Genomic DNA, 18,175 nt, shown 5'->3' on the forward strand with positions numbered 1-18,175 from the left:
CTAGAACCTTTGCCTTTTGCCTTTCAAACTATTCCAAGCCCTCTTTTTTTTTTTTTTTTTTTTGGTGGTTGACAAATTTTGTATGATTCTGAGTGTTAGTCTATGGTACTTTTTCTTTCTGAATGCTTGAAATGTTTTTTTGTTTTTTTTTCCTTGACCCAGGAGTTCTTGATTTTGGCTACACTATTCCTAGAAATTTTCATTTAAGGAGGTGACCTTTGGATTCTTTCAATTTCTACTTTCACTGCTTGTTCTAAGATATCTAGGGACTGTTCCTTTATAATTTCTTGAAGTATGATGTCTATGCTCTTTTTATTTTTAAATGCATTTTAAGTAATCCAATGATTTTAAAAATTACTTTTCCTTGATCTGTTTCCTAATTCAGTTGTTTTTGATGATACATTTAATATTTTCTTCTTTTTTAAAATAATAAACATTTTTACTTATAGTTTTGAGTTCTAATTTTTACCCCTCCTTCCCTCCTCCCCCTTCACTGAGGTGGTATGCAATCAGATATGGGTTATACATGTACAACTATGTAATGTGATTTTGTAAAACATTACCATATTAGTCATTTTGTACAAGAAAACTTGAGTAAAAGACAAAAAAAGAAAGTTTATTTCTTGAAGTTGATAGACTCATTAATTTTTGTTTTGTTCTGTTTTGTTTTAGTTTTTGTGGGGCAATGGGGGTTAAGTGACTTGCCCAGGGTCACACAGCTAGTAAGTGTCAGGTGTCTGAGGCTTGATTTGAACTCAGGTCCTCCTGAATCCAGGGCCCATGCTTTATCCACTGTGCCACCTAGCTGGCTGACTCATTAATTTTTAAGGAATTTTTTCCCTCAAGTGTTTTGTATCCCTTTTACAAAGTTTTTAATTCTCTTTTCATAACTTTCTTGTAAAGCTCTCATTTTTCCCATCTTTTTCTCTAACACTTTTTAAAAAGTTTTAAAATTTATTTATTTAATTTTTTGCTCTTTTATCATTGCCTGTAACTATTCTAAGAATTCTTGTTGGGCTCATGTCCAATTGGCATTTTTCTTTGAAGCTTTACTTGTAGATATTTTCAAGTCATTTTCTTTTTTCTGTTTGTGTTTGGAGCTTCCCTGTCAGCATAGTAGCTCTTTATGGTTGGTTTGTCATTATCATTGTCATCATCACCACAACCATCACCATCAGTAGTCCTCATTATTCTAGTCTACTTCTTGATTCTGGACTTCATATTAGTGTTATGCTCTGCTCATTTTGGGGGGAAGGGGGGTAATTGGAAATCTGGTCTGAGTTTCTATATTTTTCTTGGTCTTCTGCTATTTTCAGTGTTTCCAAGGTGGTTTGATCTGGAGAGAGATGTGTTCACTGACATCTTCATATGAGATTTACAAGTTTCTAATTCAATTTTGGATTTATTTGATTGTATGCGATTTAGTTTCAGTAGGCTATTGCTGGATTCAACTACTGTTAGCCCACTGGGAGCTTCTGTATGTTTAGAAATAACTGAACTGATTGATTTTGCTTTGATGGTGTTTTCCTATCCTGGTTATTCCACTGCAGTAAATTTATTTCTCTGTGTGCGTGCGTGCGTGTGTGTGTGTGTGTGTGTGTGTGTGTGTGTGTGTGTGTGTGTGTATGTGTGAGAGAGATGGAAAGGTTAGAACTGAATCTTCCCTTTTCTCTTGGGCATGGAGCCACACAGGTAAGGTTTTAGAACTCATTCCTTGCTCCAAACAAAGGTAGTACTTTTCTCACTTAACCCCATGACTGCTCCTCTCCACCTTGTAACTGTGACCCTAAACTGCATAATGGGTGACTAGATCGCTTGCTCTTAATAGATATTTAATTGTCACAATTACTTTTAAACTTACTCCAAATGATGTAAATTGTGAAAAATATCATTTATATTTTGGGGGTTATAGTTTGGCTATAGAGTGTATTTCAAATAATGGAAATTTCTAAGTCTGGAGTATTGATAACCTGTATATCTAAAATAATACGATTATTTGTCCATGAAAATAACAATAACAACAACATAAAACATAAGCATTATCTAGTTGAAACTTCTGCAAACTTCTTATGATGGGTTCTGGAGAATTGAAAAAAGTCTAAGAGAACTGAAAGGTTGATTAAATCTTTAAAACATAATTTTATATGATACAACATGCTCTTTTCTTCTTTTCTGTATATATTTTAGTTTTATAATTACAGAGGTATAAAGCAGACAAAAGTGAAAATTTCTTGAAGGCAAATCAATAATGCATGCTAGGACATCAACATTTATGGGAGGCTTTACTTAGGCCAAGGTGACCAGGACTTTGTGTTTTCATTAAAGTCAAAACACTGGGTACATTTACAGGAATTGTAAGCGTATAATCAACTGACCTTAGCAATTAGTAAGTAAGAATATTTAGTTCAAAGAGAAAGCTACCAAGTAATTAGCTTTTTACTGTTTCTCTTCTCCCCCCCAGCACTCCTCGTTTTCCTTCTGTAACAGGTTTGGTTCCACCATTACCCTCTATCTTGCAAACTAAATTTGTCTAAAAACTTGACTTTAGGGCACATTTCATGCTGCATATATTTTAACTGAACCAAAATGACCAAAAGATTCCACTGTTTTGTTTCAACGGTGAGCTTCTTAAAATAAGCATTTTGCTTTAGGTATCCTACTATTCTTAGTGAGTTAAAGCTCTTCTAAAAATCAGTCTAATTCAGACATAAAAAATAGCTCATTTTAAAGGCGCAAAACCTATTATATCTTTATCCTTAGTTTCTCTATTCCTTTAGACTGGAAAATGGTGTGATTCTTTGCTAGCTATTGCCACTTTTCTAGTAGAGTACATTATTCAGTTGAAAGATAGCTCACTAAATAACAAAATACTGATAAAAAGACTTTTAAAAATCCTCTTACTTTTGCTGAAATTTTGTATCAAAATACATTGTAAGAATAATTGGAGTTCATGTTGCTTATACTTACAGCTTTCTAGTTGCATTATACAGGTTTGTACATCCATAGGAAAATTTTTGAGATCCATTGGACAGGAGAGTATTAATGTCAATCTGAAAGAATTTTTAAAAGTTATCATGAAAGATAACATCACAGAAATATTTCAGTAATGAGGCAAAGACTGAAAAAGAAAAGAACACCTTGTTTGATGGCAATGACATCTATTTAGGTCAGAATGAGCTTCATGGTCAAAATGCCCATTAGTTATGAGACAGTCTATGAACATATGTAATAATCACTTTAAGATAAGTGGATACTGGGGCATCTAGGTGGCGCTGTGGATAGAGCACCAGCCCTGGAGTCAGGAGGACCTGAGTTCGAATCCAGCCTCAGACACTTGACACTTACTAGCTATGTGACCCTGAGCAAGTCACTTAACACCAATTGCCTCACCAAAAAAAAAAAATAAAAAGATAAGTGGATACTTTCAAATTTGTGTTTTATTTTCATGGTAGAAGGGGCAGGAACAGATTGTTGATTTTGATCAAATTGGATAATAATAATAATTTCTATAACTGATCAAAATGAATTTCCCACCGCCCATTAAAATTCTGTCTATGTGAACAGAGGCACTAAAGTGCAAGGTGTCATAAATGTAGTGATGTAAAAAAAATGAAGGAAGAAACAGTCCAGATAAGAATTGTCATAATTATTCAATTGTGAAAGGGTGCTCCAGGTTATCAGTTGGTAGTTTATACCTCTTGAACTTCCACACTAGAGAATTTCTTATATTTTATATTTTTATTTAAAAAGAGGCTGATCAGCCATTAGATTTTTTTCTACCTGGCTCAGCTAGGTTATAAAACTTTACAAGTACCACTGCAAGCTAGGCATCCTGTGGTCTTTTAAGGGAATTTGAAAGCAGGCAGGTTTGGATTTCTATTAATTAATGCTACATGAATTTTTCAAATGTCCAAGATAGCGGGGATAGTCAAAGAAAGGTTTTGGCTTTGACACTGAGCACTTTGACCTTCCCTGTGAAAGGACACATTCTCCAACTCTTTTGTATGCTCCACTTCTGCAACAGGAAGTCAAATATACACCCTGATAATCTCACTGGACAAAAATAACAGACATTATATAACTTTGAAAAGCAAGACTCAAGAATCTGTCTGGCTAAGAAAAAAAAATAAGAATTCCTGTTATAACTCATATTGTGGAAAAACAAACATCTTTAACATCTCTGTCCTTTTGGTTTAAAGTACAATATTAGAAAAGTTTCTTTGATAGAACATCATTGCAAATTTTGAGTCATCCTCTTTGTACCACTAGATGTAGTTGTCAAAATGGAGGCTACAAAATAAAGTAAACAAAAGCTCTGAAAGAGGCAAATATGTATCTCCTAAACCAAACATCCCCAAACTGAAAGGCAATTAATCACATTCTACTGTTTGAAGTGGACAGCTCTTACTTAAAGAGAGAACACTGTGTTTTGTTGACAAGACATGAAAGGAGGCTCAGACCCTTTTAGTTTGACTTCATTCAGGAGCAAATTTTACAAATATTGCCTTGATTTCCGAATAAACAAATTAGTCTCATTAAAATGAGAAGAAAATATCCAGTTTCTGACCATCTTGTCATAGGATCCCAGATCATTTAGTCCTTGTCTCAAAACTTTAACCCTTTGGCAACAGTAATATTTAAGTTCCTTGAGGGCAGGAATTACTTAATTTTTCTCTTTATTTCTAGCACTTGGAATGCACATAGTTGGTGCTTTAATAGGGATAGAGATAAGACATCTGATTTCATTGGTATAGAGAAGTTCCAGATGAGAAGATAATAATCCAGATTGGTTCTTTCTCTAATACATAGCTTTTTGAGGTTAAGAAATTTTCTCAGGGTCACACAGCCAGTATATGTCATAGATGAGACATGAATCCAGGTTTAAGAATCCAGGTTTTTCTGGCACCAAAGCCCACTATGCTACGCTAATTCTCAAGCATAATAAAGGATTATTAAATTGAAATGAACACCACCCTCAATTCCAGGTAAATTAGGAAGTCTTTTTCTTTCCATCTTTTTAGTTGTCAATGAGATTTTTTTTTTTTTGGTGGAGCAATGATGGTTAAGTGACTTGCCCCAGGGTCACACAGCTAGTAAGTGTCAAGTGTTTGAGGCCAGATTTGAACTCAGGTTCTCCTGAATTCAGGGTCAGTGCTTTATCCACTGTTCCACCTAACTGCCCCTCAATGACATCTTAAAGTCCAGGTCTTACCATGTCACTTCTCCTCCCAATTCAATAAATTTGAATGACTCCTTTTTATATCCAGAATCAAATGTATTCCCCTGTATTCTATGATCTAGTGACACTGACCTTCTTGTTGATCTTCTCCCAAGATAGTTCATTTCCCAACTATGCTTTTTCAATGACTGTCCCACATTTCTGGAAGTCTCTCCCTTTTCATCCCTGCTTCCTTGCTATTTAAAGTCTCAGCTAAAACTCTACCTTCTGCAAGAATACTTTTCTGATGCTCTTTAATGCCAGTGCTTTGACTCTGATTATTTCTGTCTTATCTGTATGTCTTTTGTGCATGGTTGTTCATCCCATTAGAATGTGATCTGGAGAGTGTGGGTCACTTTTGCCTTTCTTTGTAATCTCAATGTTTAGCATGGTGCCTAGACATATTAGATGCTCTTTAAATGCTTGGCATTTTGTTGAATCTGTCAAACTTTCTGCATTGTCATCCATGTCATACCCACTATGAGTGAAGACTCTATTTTGGGCTATCTTCCTTTTCTCTCACTTGCTGATCTCTATCAACACCCATAGGTTCATTTATCTTTATGGAGATGACTTTCAGATTTATATAGTTAGTCATAGCCTCTCTCCTGAGATGCAGTGTTACATTATGAACTAAAAAAAAAATGATCCCATGGCATCTCAGAAATCCTATCCCAAACCCATCCTTGTTAGCATTATTACCATCTGTATTAACAGAGGGGGCACCAGGTTTCCAATCTCAATGTTATCCTCCACTTACTTTCACTCACCCCATATATCCAAACAAATTGCCCAATATTATAATTTTTTGTCTTCACAATGCCTTTCATGTATTTCCTTTCTTTCCTCTATTTTCACAGTCACCATGCTAGTTCAAGCCCTCATCCCACTCATTTTAACAATTGCAATAGCCTCCTCATTATTCTCACTGCCTCTCCCTACTCCAATCCATCTACTACAGGGTCACCTAAGTAATTTTTGTGATGTGAATGTCTGACGACAGGTTACCTCCCTCCCAAAGTCCAACAATTCCCTAAGATCAAATATAAATTACACTTTTTGACATTTAAAACTTCTTACGGGGCAGCTAGGTGGCGCAGTGGATAGAACACCGGCTCTGGAGTCAGGAGGACCTGAGTTCAAATGTGACCTCAGACACTTAACACTCACTAGCTGTGTGACCCTGGGCAAGTCACTTAACCCCAATTACCTCACCAAAAAACCAAACCAAACCAAAACAAAAAAACTCTTTACGACCTGACTCCTTCCCATCTTTCTAGTCTTCATTTACTACTTTCCACACCCTATTATCTTTCTATACAGGCCTATTTTTTGTTTGTTGTTATTGTTCCTAACACACAACATTCTATTTCCTTTCTCTGTGCCAGGCTGGTTCCATGTCTTGAATGTTTTGTCCCTTTACATTCTATAACTTAATTTCTCTGGGCTTCCTTCAAGGCTCAGCTGCAATCCCACTTCCTGCAGAAGGGCTTTCTCAAGCCTCCTAGATGCTGGTGACTTCCCCTCTAAATCACGTTCTATCTGCTTTCATGTATCATGTATATTATTTCTATTGGTACATGTTAGTTCTCCCACTAGAATGCCATCTCCTTGAAAGTAGGGATTATTTTTGCTCTTTTCTGTTAATCTTCACCACTTGGTATAGTTCTTGAAACACGGTAGGAATGTAATAAGTGATTGTTCTTTGAATCTACTTCATTGTGCACTTATAAGGACATATTCTTTGTTTCATTTTAGCATTCTTATGCACACATAATTTAATCATTTATTTTTGTTTTAAAAGATCCATTTTCAGTTGTTCTTTACTATAAACAACTGCCATTTTGAGACCATCTATATTCTATGGGAAACATTTTTGTGATAAATGTGTCACATTTTATGTTGTCTTATCAACACCATAGATTTTAGTCGGCTAGCTGTAAGCATTCAAAACAGGAAACAGAACAGGTGAAAATGAAATAAGGAACTGGATAATATATTTTAAGTCAAAAAATGAAACATGGTGAGAAATGAATGCCACGGGGAGTGAGTTTTACATATTTGGCATCTTTTTACAAACAAAGTAGGAAAAGCAAATACTTGGGAAAACTTATCTTGCTGGTTTATATGAAAAGAGAAGGGAGTTAGTTCTCATAAATAAGCAAATTTGGAGCTCTCTCCTTTTAGATAAGATATATCCTTTTTTTTTTTTTTGGCAAGGCAATTGGGGTTAAATGACTTGCCCAGGGTCACACAGCTAGTGTTAAGTATCTGAAGTCGGATTTGAACTCAGGTCCTCCTGACTCTAGGGCCAGTGCTCTATCCACTGCACCACCTAGCTGCCCCCAAATATATCCTTTTATTATTATGTATAGCATTTAGAAATTATTGTTATTAAAAAGATACTGTGGTATAATGGATAGAGTTTAGTGCCTGGGCTCAAATCTTACCCACAATACTTACTTCTTAGCTGACCATGGTGAAATTTTTTAAATTCTGTAAGCCTCAGATTATGCTATAAAATATCTATTAAGTTATAAATAGATTATGACCGATGAGAGGATTTCCCGTATTGATGAAATATCAAATCTTTGCTATGTTGACTTAGTATTATTAATCATTTAAGCCACTCTATATCTTTGTCTTTGTAGTCAGAGGACCTGGATAACTTTGGCCATGCCAATTAATACCTCTGGTTCTCAGTTTCCTCATCTGTAAAAAACAGGGTTTAAATTAGGTCACCTCTGAGATCCATTAGCTCCGAATCAATGATCTTAAAAATCTGGATTCGTTAAATGTTCTCCAGGATGCTAGGCACTCTGAAGCACTGCAGAATAAACAGAACTTTGGTGTTTTTGTTTTTGCTAGATTAGAGTTACTACTCTAGAGTTCCTTAAAAGGAAGTAATTAAAAAAAATCATAATGACCATATAGAAGAGACTTTTGCAAGTATCTTTTATCAGGGCAAAAAACTTGAATTACTTGGGGAAAGACTTTCACTATATTTTTTTTTTCTAAAAAGTTTCAAAATTCAACTCATCTGACATTCATCTCAAAATTTCTTGATCTTTATCAAGTCTTATGGGAAAATCTTGGAGATGAAATATATGTATATAGGCAATTTGTATGTATATATAGTAACATAGTAGGCATGTAATAAACATAGTAGGCATATATCTCTATATACATATATGTATATATATACACACACACACAGAGATCTATAGATCTCTCTTTCTCTATGTATGAACCTTTTACCTTCTTATCCTATACAGAAATTAGTCAGGGGGTGCATTTGTCATTTATTTGGAAAATGCTAAAAATAACAACTGAAAAAAATAAAATACATTATTTTATGGTTATTTCATCTTGTTGTTTTTAAAAAGTAATAGATTTATTTGAAAAGAAAGAAGAGATAATATTGTGGAAACAGCAGGTCAGCATTATTTAAGAATGTCACCCAACAATGCATTTAACATTTGTGGCAGATATCCTCTGAATCATATCATACATCAAAAATTTCAAGAGAACCTAATTAATAAAATAGAAAAGAATAATGAGACCAATTAAAATTGATTTAGTTTAGACTAACAACAGATGGTAGAGATTTCCCTGCATATTATTCTTTTCATTGTTAAGGTAAACAGTTTTTATAAGGTAGTTAGGTGGTATAGTGAGATAATGCCAGTTAAGAAAACCTGATTTCAAAGGTAGCCTCAGACATTTACTACCTGCATGATTCTGGGCAATTCACTTTCCCTCTACCTTGGTTTCTTCATTTGTAAAATAGGGGAAATATTTGCACCTACTTCCCAGGGGTTTTGTGAGGATCAAATAAGACAAAAAGTATCTTACAGAATTTAGGAAACTGAAAATCTGGCTCCGGCGTTCATTATTTAGAAAGATACTATGATTTTTATAAATTGTTGATTTTCCTTGTTCTGTGCAGTTGTTGTAGGGAACTTGAGAACAAAATATTTGCATTTTATTCCAGATAAGCTAAATTCAGGTTTGACTGAAACAAAAACAATGTAAAGTAAGTTTCAAGATGATAGGCCCATAGATCATTTACAGCTAGGAGAAACTTGAGGGGCTAAGTTCAACTCCCTTATTTTAAAAGGCAATCACCTTGATTCTAAAGGATTTTTGACTTTGAAACAAATCACCAAGAGATCTGGCAGAAGCACTATGCCTTAATGCTCGCTCCTCAGCAACAGATGACTTACTTCCACATCTAATGTACCTCCCAGAGATCCAGCCTATTCTGAATGACAGAGGATTCAGTTATAAAACTGATGAAGGTTCCTGTCATACTAGATATTCGTATCCCACTCATCTTAAAAAAGCCAGAACTACAAGATACCAAAGCATATTGATGAAAGTAGAGTCATTACATTGATCTTCTCAAGTAATCAATACCATAAAAAACTTTAATCCTATTGTTATAATGTTGTCCAGGTATAGGGCCAGATATGGCTGAGATGAGTGACAGGTAAAATGCATTGAGCTCCTCAGAGAAATGCATGAAGGATAAAAGGCATGCTTTATAAGCCTTCTGGCTTGGTCTATCAATGTGATTTGGGTTGTCAACTACATGGTGATGTGGGGGAGGGTGAGAATTGGTGAATGAAGATAAAAAATGTAAAAGGTGACCAAAGAAAGAAATGTAGAAGTAAAAGGGATACATAATAGATAGCAAGCATAACAAGATAGGATATAGCCAGGCAAACTGAAAAAGTATGTTTTTTTTCCCCCTTGCAGATAAATATTTTAGTGAATTCACCAACTCCCTCACCCCATTTTTTATTTCATGTTAGATTTTATTGTCCTTCAATTTCCATTTAATCCTTCCTGCTGGCCTCTGTTGGTTTGGAACAACAGCTGCATAGACTCTCAAGGTCGATAGCTGGCAAGAAAAACAAGGACATGCAAAATGGAAAATTGGAATAGTTCTCCCATCTAGGACTCACCTGATTGAATATAGCACATTGCCGTTTTTGAAAATTCTTAGCAATTTGTTGTCTGTTGTAACCTCATGAAAGTTGGCACCTTTTTCATTAGCAAAGAAAAGATCAGGTTTCCAAATGGAATCCAACATGGAGGGATCTAAGTCTAGGGAATCATCGGGGTATTCGCTATATGCAAGGCGAGGATCATTCCACTTCTGACGGAGGAAGATGTTCACTCTGTAATCCTATAGGAAAGCACACAAAGAAACTGGTTTTGTTTGCTTGTTTTAATGAAGACTGTGGGGGGGGTGGTTCATATTTGCTTTTGTTTGTTTTTATCTGATTCAGGTTGTTTGCTGTTCATAATAATAACTAGCATTTATATAGTTCTTTAAGGTTTTAATACACTTTACGATCTTTTTTAAAATCCTTACAAAATTGTGGGGAGGTAGGTGCTACTATTGTTCCCATTTTAACAGATGAGGAGACAAAGATAGAATATGTGAATTGCCCAGAATCATACCACTAGTAAGTGTCTGAGGCTGGATTTAAGCTCAGGATTTCCTGATTCTAAGTCCCCATCCACTGGAACACCTAGCTGTTCTTCTCTGGATGATGGAAGAATGAAAGCTATCTTCAATGGATTATAGCCACTAACAATCCTTATTATAATCCACTGTTTATGAAAAAAATCCATTCTAGAGATAAGAATTTGGCAACATTTCCCCATGATTTATATTCTCCAAAAGAAAAACAATGAAGATGGATAAAATATCTGATGATGAGGTTAGACGTTGATTTTTTACTGATACAGAGAAAGCTCAGATGAGGATACTCTGTCTACCAAGGCAGGACAACATTTTCTCTGCAACTTAAAGAGAGTTGCCTAGAGAACTGAGATATTAAAGTGACTTATCCAGGGTCACATAACTCTTTGTGACAGAGGTGGGGATTCACAGAGAGATCTTTAGCCACTATGCCACAGCCAAAACATCTTTTAATTTGAGAATCTATGCTTTTATTTCCTCTCTGAAATTCAAAGCATGTTGCCCAATAGAGTTAAACAGGACCAGAACCTTGATTTGGTTATGTTTATCTGTATGTTTTCACAGCTCACTATATGTTCAAAATCCATAAATGCACATATACACAGATAGATAGATATATGTGGATTGAATTTGTGATTTACTGGTATAGGGAATACTTAGGTTAGTAAACTTCCACCGGAGCAGGTTGACAGCTTTTCAGCAGTTGACAAGAGCATGGAGAAGTCAAGTGACATATAGACAGCATATGTCAGAGGTAGGACTTGAGGTCAGGCCTTCCTAGTTTGGAAGGAGGCTCTCTAGTTACTATTCACACACACACACACACACACACACACACACACACACACACACACACACACACCTTTTTTTTCCCTCTCAAGTTACAGTTCTCATCCTTAGCATGCAATTCCTAGCAGGACTTTATCATGTTATGTATAAACAGAGTATTAACTGAGGCATACACCTAGAGGTAGTTTTGCATTAAGAATATTATCACGGCATTTTCTATTAAATATTTGTTTGTCTCTTTGCAAAGTTATATAGTTAATAAATTCTAGTTATATATTTGTACATAACTATTATATATTATATTTAGTTATATATGTAGTCATATAGATACATCTTTTATGTATTTTTCCCAGTTGGAGAATAACACACAGACTCTACTCTTGGTGGTATGGGATTCTAAATAAAGAGTGAAAAGGTTTATTACCCTTGACATTCAAAGAAGGTAATGCTAATGATCCTTTGCAATGAGATAGCTCATCATCTGTGAGTGAAGGAGGAGGACATAGTACTGATAGTCTTGGTTCTTGCTTGATCCTCTCTGAAAGAGTAGCATCATCACCGAGATGAGTGATTAGATTGTTTTTTTGTTTTTTTTTTAGTGAGGCAATTGGGGTTAAGTGACTTGCCCAGGGTCACATAGCTAGTAAGTGTTAAGTGTCTGAGGCCGGATTTGAACTCAGGTACTCATGACTCCAGGGCCGGTGCTCTATCCACTGTGTCATGTAGCTGCCCCGAGTGATTAGGTTTTAAGGTAATAGCTTCAAAAATTATTTTCTTTATTAAAAACAAGTCATTCCATCTCATTAAACTCCCTCTCTTCCACCCCCAGTTTATGTGTGAAGAAATCATACATAGGTTACTGTAAGGCAATGAATGCTATCAAACAATTGGTATCTTTAGTTAATCTCTACCACCATTAGAAACATCTAGTTAAATTACCAAGGCTGAGGAAATGGAGGACTTTAGTGCTATTGGTTTCACTTCTTGACTCTTCCAAAGCATAGAGGATCAGAAGACATTCCCATGATTCCAAGCTTGAATGGCTTGCTAATCTGGCAGAGATGCTGAATTATTTTTGGTCAGTATTATAAGTTCACGCACACAAATGGACAGGTACACAGAAGCCATTTGTTGGGTTAAGTCTGTAGTGCTATGACCTTGGGCATCTATTTGGAACTGAGGTTACATGCCAGTTAATGTTTTTCTGCTTTCCAGGCACCCCATGTATCTTTCCAAGGGACCATAGAGCAGAATTCCCTTCAGCTTTTTGCCTCAAGGCTCATAATTATGTGGAAATGCTTTATAATTGTCCAAGGAAACAACATCATCTATAATTCTGTAAAACCTGAAAATGGAGATAATGGAAACAACCTTCTTCCAGCCAAGGGGAGGAGGTCATTCTAAAGATTAGAGTACAATAAAGCACAACTACCAGGTAAGAGACCCATGCAGAATAAGCTATGCTTTTGTTCTGTTATTGTATGTCAGAGATATTAACCACCAAGAAAGGGAAAAAAATACTATTAAAGTGCATTACTGTAGTGCTTGATGGTTTTCTAAGTGTTATCTTTAAAGTACTCAAGTGAAGTAGGAAATACAAATACCATTAGACCCATTTTATAGATGAAGAAACTGAGGCTTAGAGAAATTGAGTGGCCTGCCAAAGGTTTCACAGCCAGTAAGTGCCAGAACTAGAATTTAAAGTTAGATGTCTCCTTCCTTGCCTCCAAATCCAGTATGTTCTCCTTTATGTCATGCTGCCTGAGTTATAAATCTCCCTGCATGACTTAGCAGGGGACCACTGAAGCAAAAGTAAGTCACAATACTTTGGGGAAAAATACTAAAGTTTACAAAGGACATCTGAAAAATAAAATCCCATTTCATGATGACTGCAATCAATGATTTTTAGACATTTTGAAAACTTTGTAAGATATTGATAGAGAACTCTCTGTAATCTACAAGATCAGCTATTTCAACCTCTACACTTAGGCTTCATTTACATAAAGCCAGCAATCCCCAGTATCTTGCATTGTTTTTCTCTAATGCCATGTTGTGGTCATCTACTCTTCCCCTTGTACTACTTATTGGAAATAGTAAACAAGATAAAGAGAAAAGAGGGGGTGTGTTCATTTAAAAATGCAGCATAAATCTAATCTGTGGTGTTCTAAAAGAAACTGTTATTTTTAATTTTTTTATTTTTTTGTACCTTAGCGATCTAAAAGCAGGATGTTGAGCACCTGTAGTTATCTTTTTAGGTTCATTTAGTAAAAAACCAACTGTCCCAGGGGATCATTGGACGGCAGAAAGCTTTCTGCAATTCTACTTCTTAGAGTACCTGGGAACATTTTTAATCTCCACTGTGTTGAACAAAAAAAAAAAAAAAAAGAGGGTCCTGAAATCTCCAAAGATCTCCCAACAACTCTCTGAACTGGGCTTCAACAGCTAGAAATCAGGATGAATGGAAAGGAGTACCCCATTTTTTCAAACCCAATAGCCAATGAATTATTGCTATGAAACTTCATTGTAATACATTTTACTTTTGGAATTAAGATTTCCAACTGTTCCCTTGAGGACAACTCATTTGATATTTAGTTTCCTTATTCCACAGTGAGAGACAGCTTGATATAGTAGTTTGAAAGCTGGCCTCAGAGTCTGGTAGATAAAAGTTCAAGCTCCCTTTCTGATGCATATTAGTTATGTGACCTTGGTCAAGTAATTTAACCACTCAATGCTCTAGGCAACTCTCTAAAACTATAAGTTTTCAGCTTGATTAGTTTAGAGTATTTCCATACCTAGAAGTTCCAAATGCCAGTGAAATCATACGTCCAGTTATTAGCCAAAGAATATCATTGTGAAAACATGCAGAATGAAGAATAGTCTGTGGAAGTTGCATAAGTTAAGCAAACTCTACTAGCCTTAGAGGGCTACTCTGGCAGTGTGCTTGAGAAAATGGTTATATAAGTTTCCAATAACTTGCCTGTAGGTATTTCATGAAAGATCCAAAGAAACAATTTTGTTTTAGGATAATGATGAAAAGGGTCTTTTTGTAAAAGATATCTAAACAGGGGGCAGCTAGGTGGCACAGTGGGTAAAGGATCAGCCCTAGATTCAGGAGGATCTGAGTTCAAATCCAGCCTCACACACTTGACACTTACTAGCTGTGTGACCCTGGACAAGTCATTTAACCCTCATTGCCCTGCAAAACAAAACAAAACAACAACAACAAAACCCAAACAAATAAAAGATATAATAAAAAAAAAAAGATATCCAAACAGCCATCTGAGTCAATCAATTCTTTTGAAAGAAACCTATTAAACAATTGTTTGTACATTACATAGACACCTGGGCCTTTAATGGAGAAGACAACACACATCTAAATAGGTCCTTCAAAGATAAGACAGAGTAGAAAGAAGGGAGCCTTTGAAGGTAATACTTGAGCTGAATATTGAAGGAGGTTAGGGATTCTAAAAGAGGTAGTAGTAGTAGTAGTAGTAGTAGTAGTAGTAGTAGTAGTAGTAGTAGTAGTAGTAGTAGTAGTAGTAGTAGTAGTAGTAGTAGTAGTAGTAGTAGTAGTAGGCCTCCAACAGTCTCGGACAAAACATGGATCAGCACCTTGAAGAGCCACAGGCCAAAGTGTGGCTGTGCAGTCCGATAGGGGAGCCGCAGCTCCTAAGTGACTTATAACCAGTAACTGCCACATCCTGTGCTGTATCTACCCCATGAGGAGTAGCTGGAGTGTCCTCTCCAGGGTGCTGGCCTGGGCGGATCAATATGGAAAACAAGCTGTTGCCCATGCAGCAGGTTTTCCCTCTCCGTGACATTGGTGCATCCAAAGGAGAGGCAGAGCTAATACAGTTAGGCACCAGTGCCACCGCAGGAGTTGCCAGAGGGATGTGATGTCCAACATCCAACTGCCTAAGGGACTCCGACTCCTGATTTTTCCTCGGGGTTAACTCCTGAAGCCTTTCTCATATATGGGTATAGCCGCAAGGCAGCGGAGGTTTAAAATCAGGGTTTCCTTCCCCTAGGCAGGTTGCCTGCCAAGGCTAACGAGCCCTACCTGCCCAAAGCGACTGGTTTTAAAAGAGGTAGAGAGGGAAAACATTCCAGGCAAGAGGAGCAGTCAGTGTTAAGGCATAGTCAGGGATGGATCCTTAAGTTTTAGGAATAGCAAGTAAGTCAGGACCATCAAGGGAATGGAGTATGGAGGGGACTAATGGGAAGGAGGCTATGGGAAGAGTTTCAATTGTAAAGAGCTTGTAGTTTATATTTGATTCTTGAAGTTACAAGAAGTCCAAGAGCTTGAGTGTGATGCTTTAGAAAAATCACTTTCACAGTAGTAAGGAGGTTGGATGGAAGTAGGATGAGATTCAAAGCAGGAAGACTAATTAAGAGGATTTTTGTTTTGTTTTTGTGGGGCAATGAGGGTTAAGTGACTTGCCCAGGGTCACACAACTAGTAAGTGTCAAGTGTCTGGATCCAGATTTGAACTCAGGTCCTCCTGAATCCAGGGCCGGTGCTTTATCTACTGTGCCACCTAGCCATCCCAAGAGGATTTTTTAGTAATCCATGTGAAAAGTGATGGGAGACCAAAATAAGGTGATGGTTCTGAGAGTGGAGAAGAGGACTGTCTACAAGAGATGTTTTGAAAATAGAAATATAGAAAGCTTAGCAACTGATTGGCTTTTATGGAGTGGACAAGGTTGTGATGTGAGCCTAGGTAATTGGGAGAATGGCAGGGAGCTCAATAGGAATACTACTACTACTACTACTACTACTACTACTACTACTACTACTACTACTACTACTACCACCAACTTTGGAATGTGGGAGACTTAGGGGAGGGGGATAATCATATATGACTTAAACATTGTAAAGTGGCAAAGGAGATAATAATAGCTAGCATTAACATAGTACTTTAAGCTTTCCAGAGCACCTTCCTCATATTATCTCATTTTATGCCTGCAACAACTCTGGGTCCTATTTTGCAGATGTAGAAACTGAGACACAGAGTGGTTTTGAGCTGCCGCTGTCACAGCTAGTAAAATGTTTGAAGTTGGATTTGAACTCAGGTCTTCTGACTCCAGGTCAACATTCCAGGCAGCTAGGTGGTACAATGGATACAGTGTAATAATACTTGAAGTCAGGAAAATCTGAGTTCAAATACAGCCTCAAACATTAGCTTTTTGCCTCTTTTAAGTCTCTGTATCTCAGTTTCCTTATCTGCAAAATGAGGATAATTATAGCAACTACCTCACAGGATTGTTTTGAGTATTACCTGAGTTTAGTGCTTTGCAAACTTTAATGTGCCATATAAATGTCAGCTATTAGCTATTATCATAGTTTGCTCTGCCACCTAGATGTCTGGAGAGTTGAGGAAAAAGTCCATATCCGAGTCCTTATGCTACTGAACCTTAAAATCCAAATTCCTAAAAAGCATAGTCATATCATCTCCTTGACAGTGAATATTCTGACAAGTAACATGAGTTCATTGACAAAAACCTTTAGCTCCAAATTAATTTAGAAAAAAATCTGGCTCCAACTGACCTTTCCAGCCTTGTTTTAGGTGACTCCATTCAAGGTAAACTGCTTAATGATTTTGCTTAATTAACAGGTAGACTCAATAAGAGAAGTCAACTCAATAACCTAATGTAGCATAAATTAATTAATATTCTGTGTCTACCATGTTCAGTTACTATGGAAGACATTAAGGATTACAGATAGACATGCCACATACTCTGCTTTTAAGAACTTTCCAATCCAATGAATGTGGAAAAGAATATGTACAAATAACTAAATGTGAGAATATATTAAGTCTGAAAGATTATTCCAGATAAATTGCTGAAGAGAAATTCAAGGGGAAAAATATTTCTTTCCCTTGAGTTGAAGGGAGGTAGGGAACTTCCTGGAGAAAGGTGGTCCTTGAGATTGAGCTTGAAGGAAGGGAGGGTCTTTAACATGAAAATAGGAGAAGGCAACCCATTCCCCAAACAGATGACAATGTAATAATATCGCTATTGCTAAAATTTATATGGTGCCTTAAGCTTTGCTAAGCATTTTGCCTATGTCATCTCATTTTGTCCTTAAAGCAACCCAGGGACGTAGGTACTATTTTTTAATCTCCATTTTACAGATGAAGAAACCAAGGCTGAGGAAAGTTAAGTGGCTTGGCCAGGGCCACATAGTTAATGAATTATCTGAGGCAGAATTTGAATTTAGGTGTAACCACTGCACCAAAATGGAAGCAACAAACATGAGCTTGGACATATTTCAGAGTATAGTGAAGAAGAGAAGGGTTTTGTTCTGTGGTCCATGGGGTCATGAAGAGTCAGACGTGACTGAACAATATCTACTTTGAATGATAGAGTAGAATTGGAAGTTTGGGGATAAAGGAAAAGCTATAGAAATTGGGGGGGTGATAAAGAGTCAGTGAGAGATTCAAAAGAATATGGCCGTTCAGTTATAAGAGTCTGGTGTTGGACAGGCAGTATAGATTTGTAGTGGATAGAGACAGCCCCATTTTGTTATTTTCTTCAGTAGTATTCATGAACTTTTAAGTAGGAGTAGAAGAGGTATATGACAGGAGTTATTGAGGGTTGAAGATTAATATGGTAGAATTTGTAGGGGGCATCTAGGTGGTGCAGTGGATAAAGCACTGGCCCTGGATTCAG

The 18,175-nt window shown here is 36.5% G+C and overlaps 1 protein-coding gene across 2 annotated transcripts in view; it reads right to left on the reverse strand.

Moving 5' to 3' along the window:
* The window catches only part of GLRA3 (glycine receptor alpha 3), a 270,886-nt gene that overhangs the window by 65,102 nt on the left and 187,609 nt on the right, over window positions 1-18,175 (reverse strand). For both annotated transcript variants that reach the window (XM_043971178.1, XM_043971177.1), the window contains exons 4-5: window positions 10,189-10,412; window positions 2,968-3,050 (exon numbers count right to left, since the gene is read on the reverse strand). In XM_043971178.1, coding sequence (XP_043827113.1) covers window positions 2,968-3,050; window positions 10,189-10,412 — 307 coding nt within the window. The remainder of the gene's footprint in view (window positions 1-2,967; window positions 3,051-10,188; window positions 10,413-18,175) is intronic.

This window comes from Dromiciops gliroides, chromosome 6 (assembly GCF_019393635.1).
Source record: "Dromiciops gliroides isolate mDroGli1 chromosome 6, mDroGli1.pri, whole genome shotgun sequence".
In the NCBI taxonomy this organism is placed as follows: domain Eukaryota; kingdom Metazoa; phylum Chordata; class Mammalia; order Microbiotheria; family Microbiotheriidae; genus Dromiciops; species Dromiciops gliroides.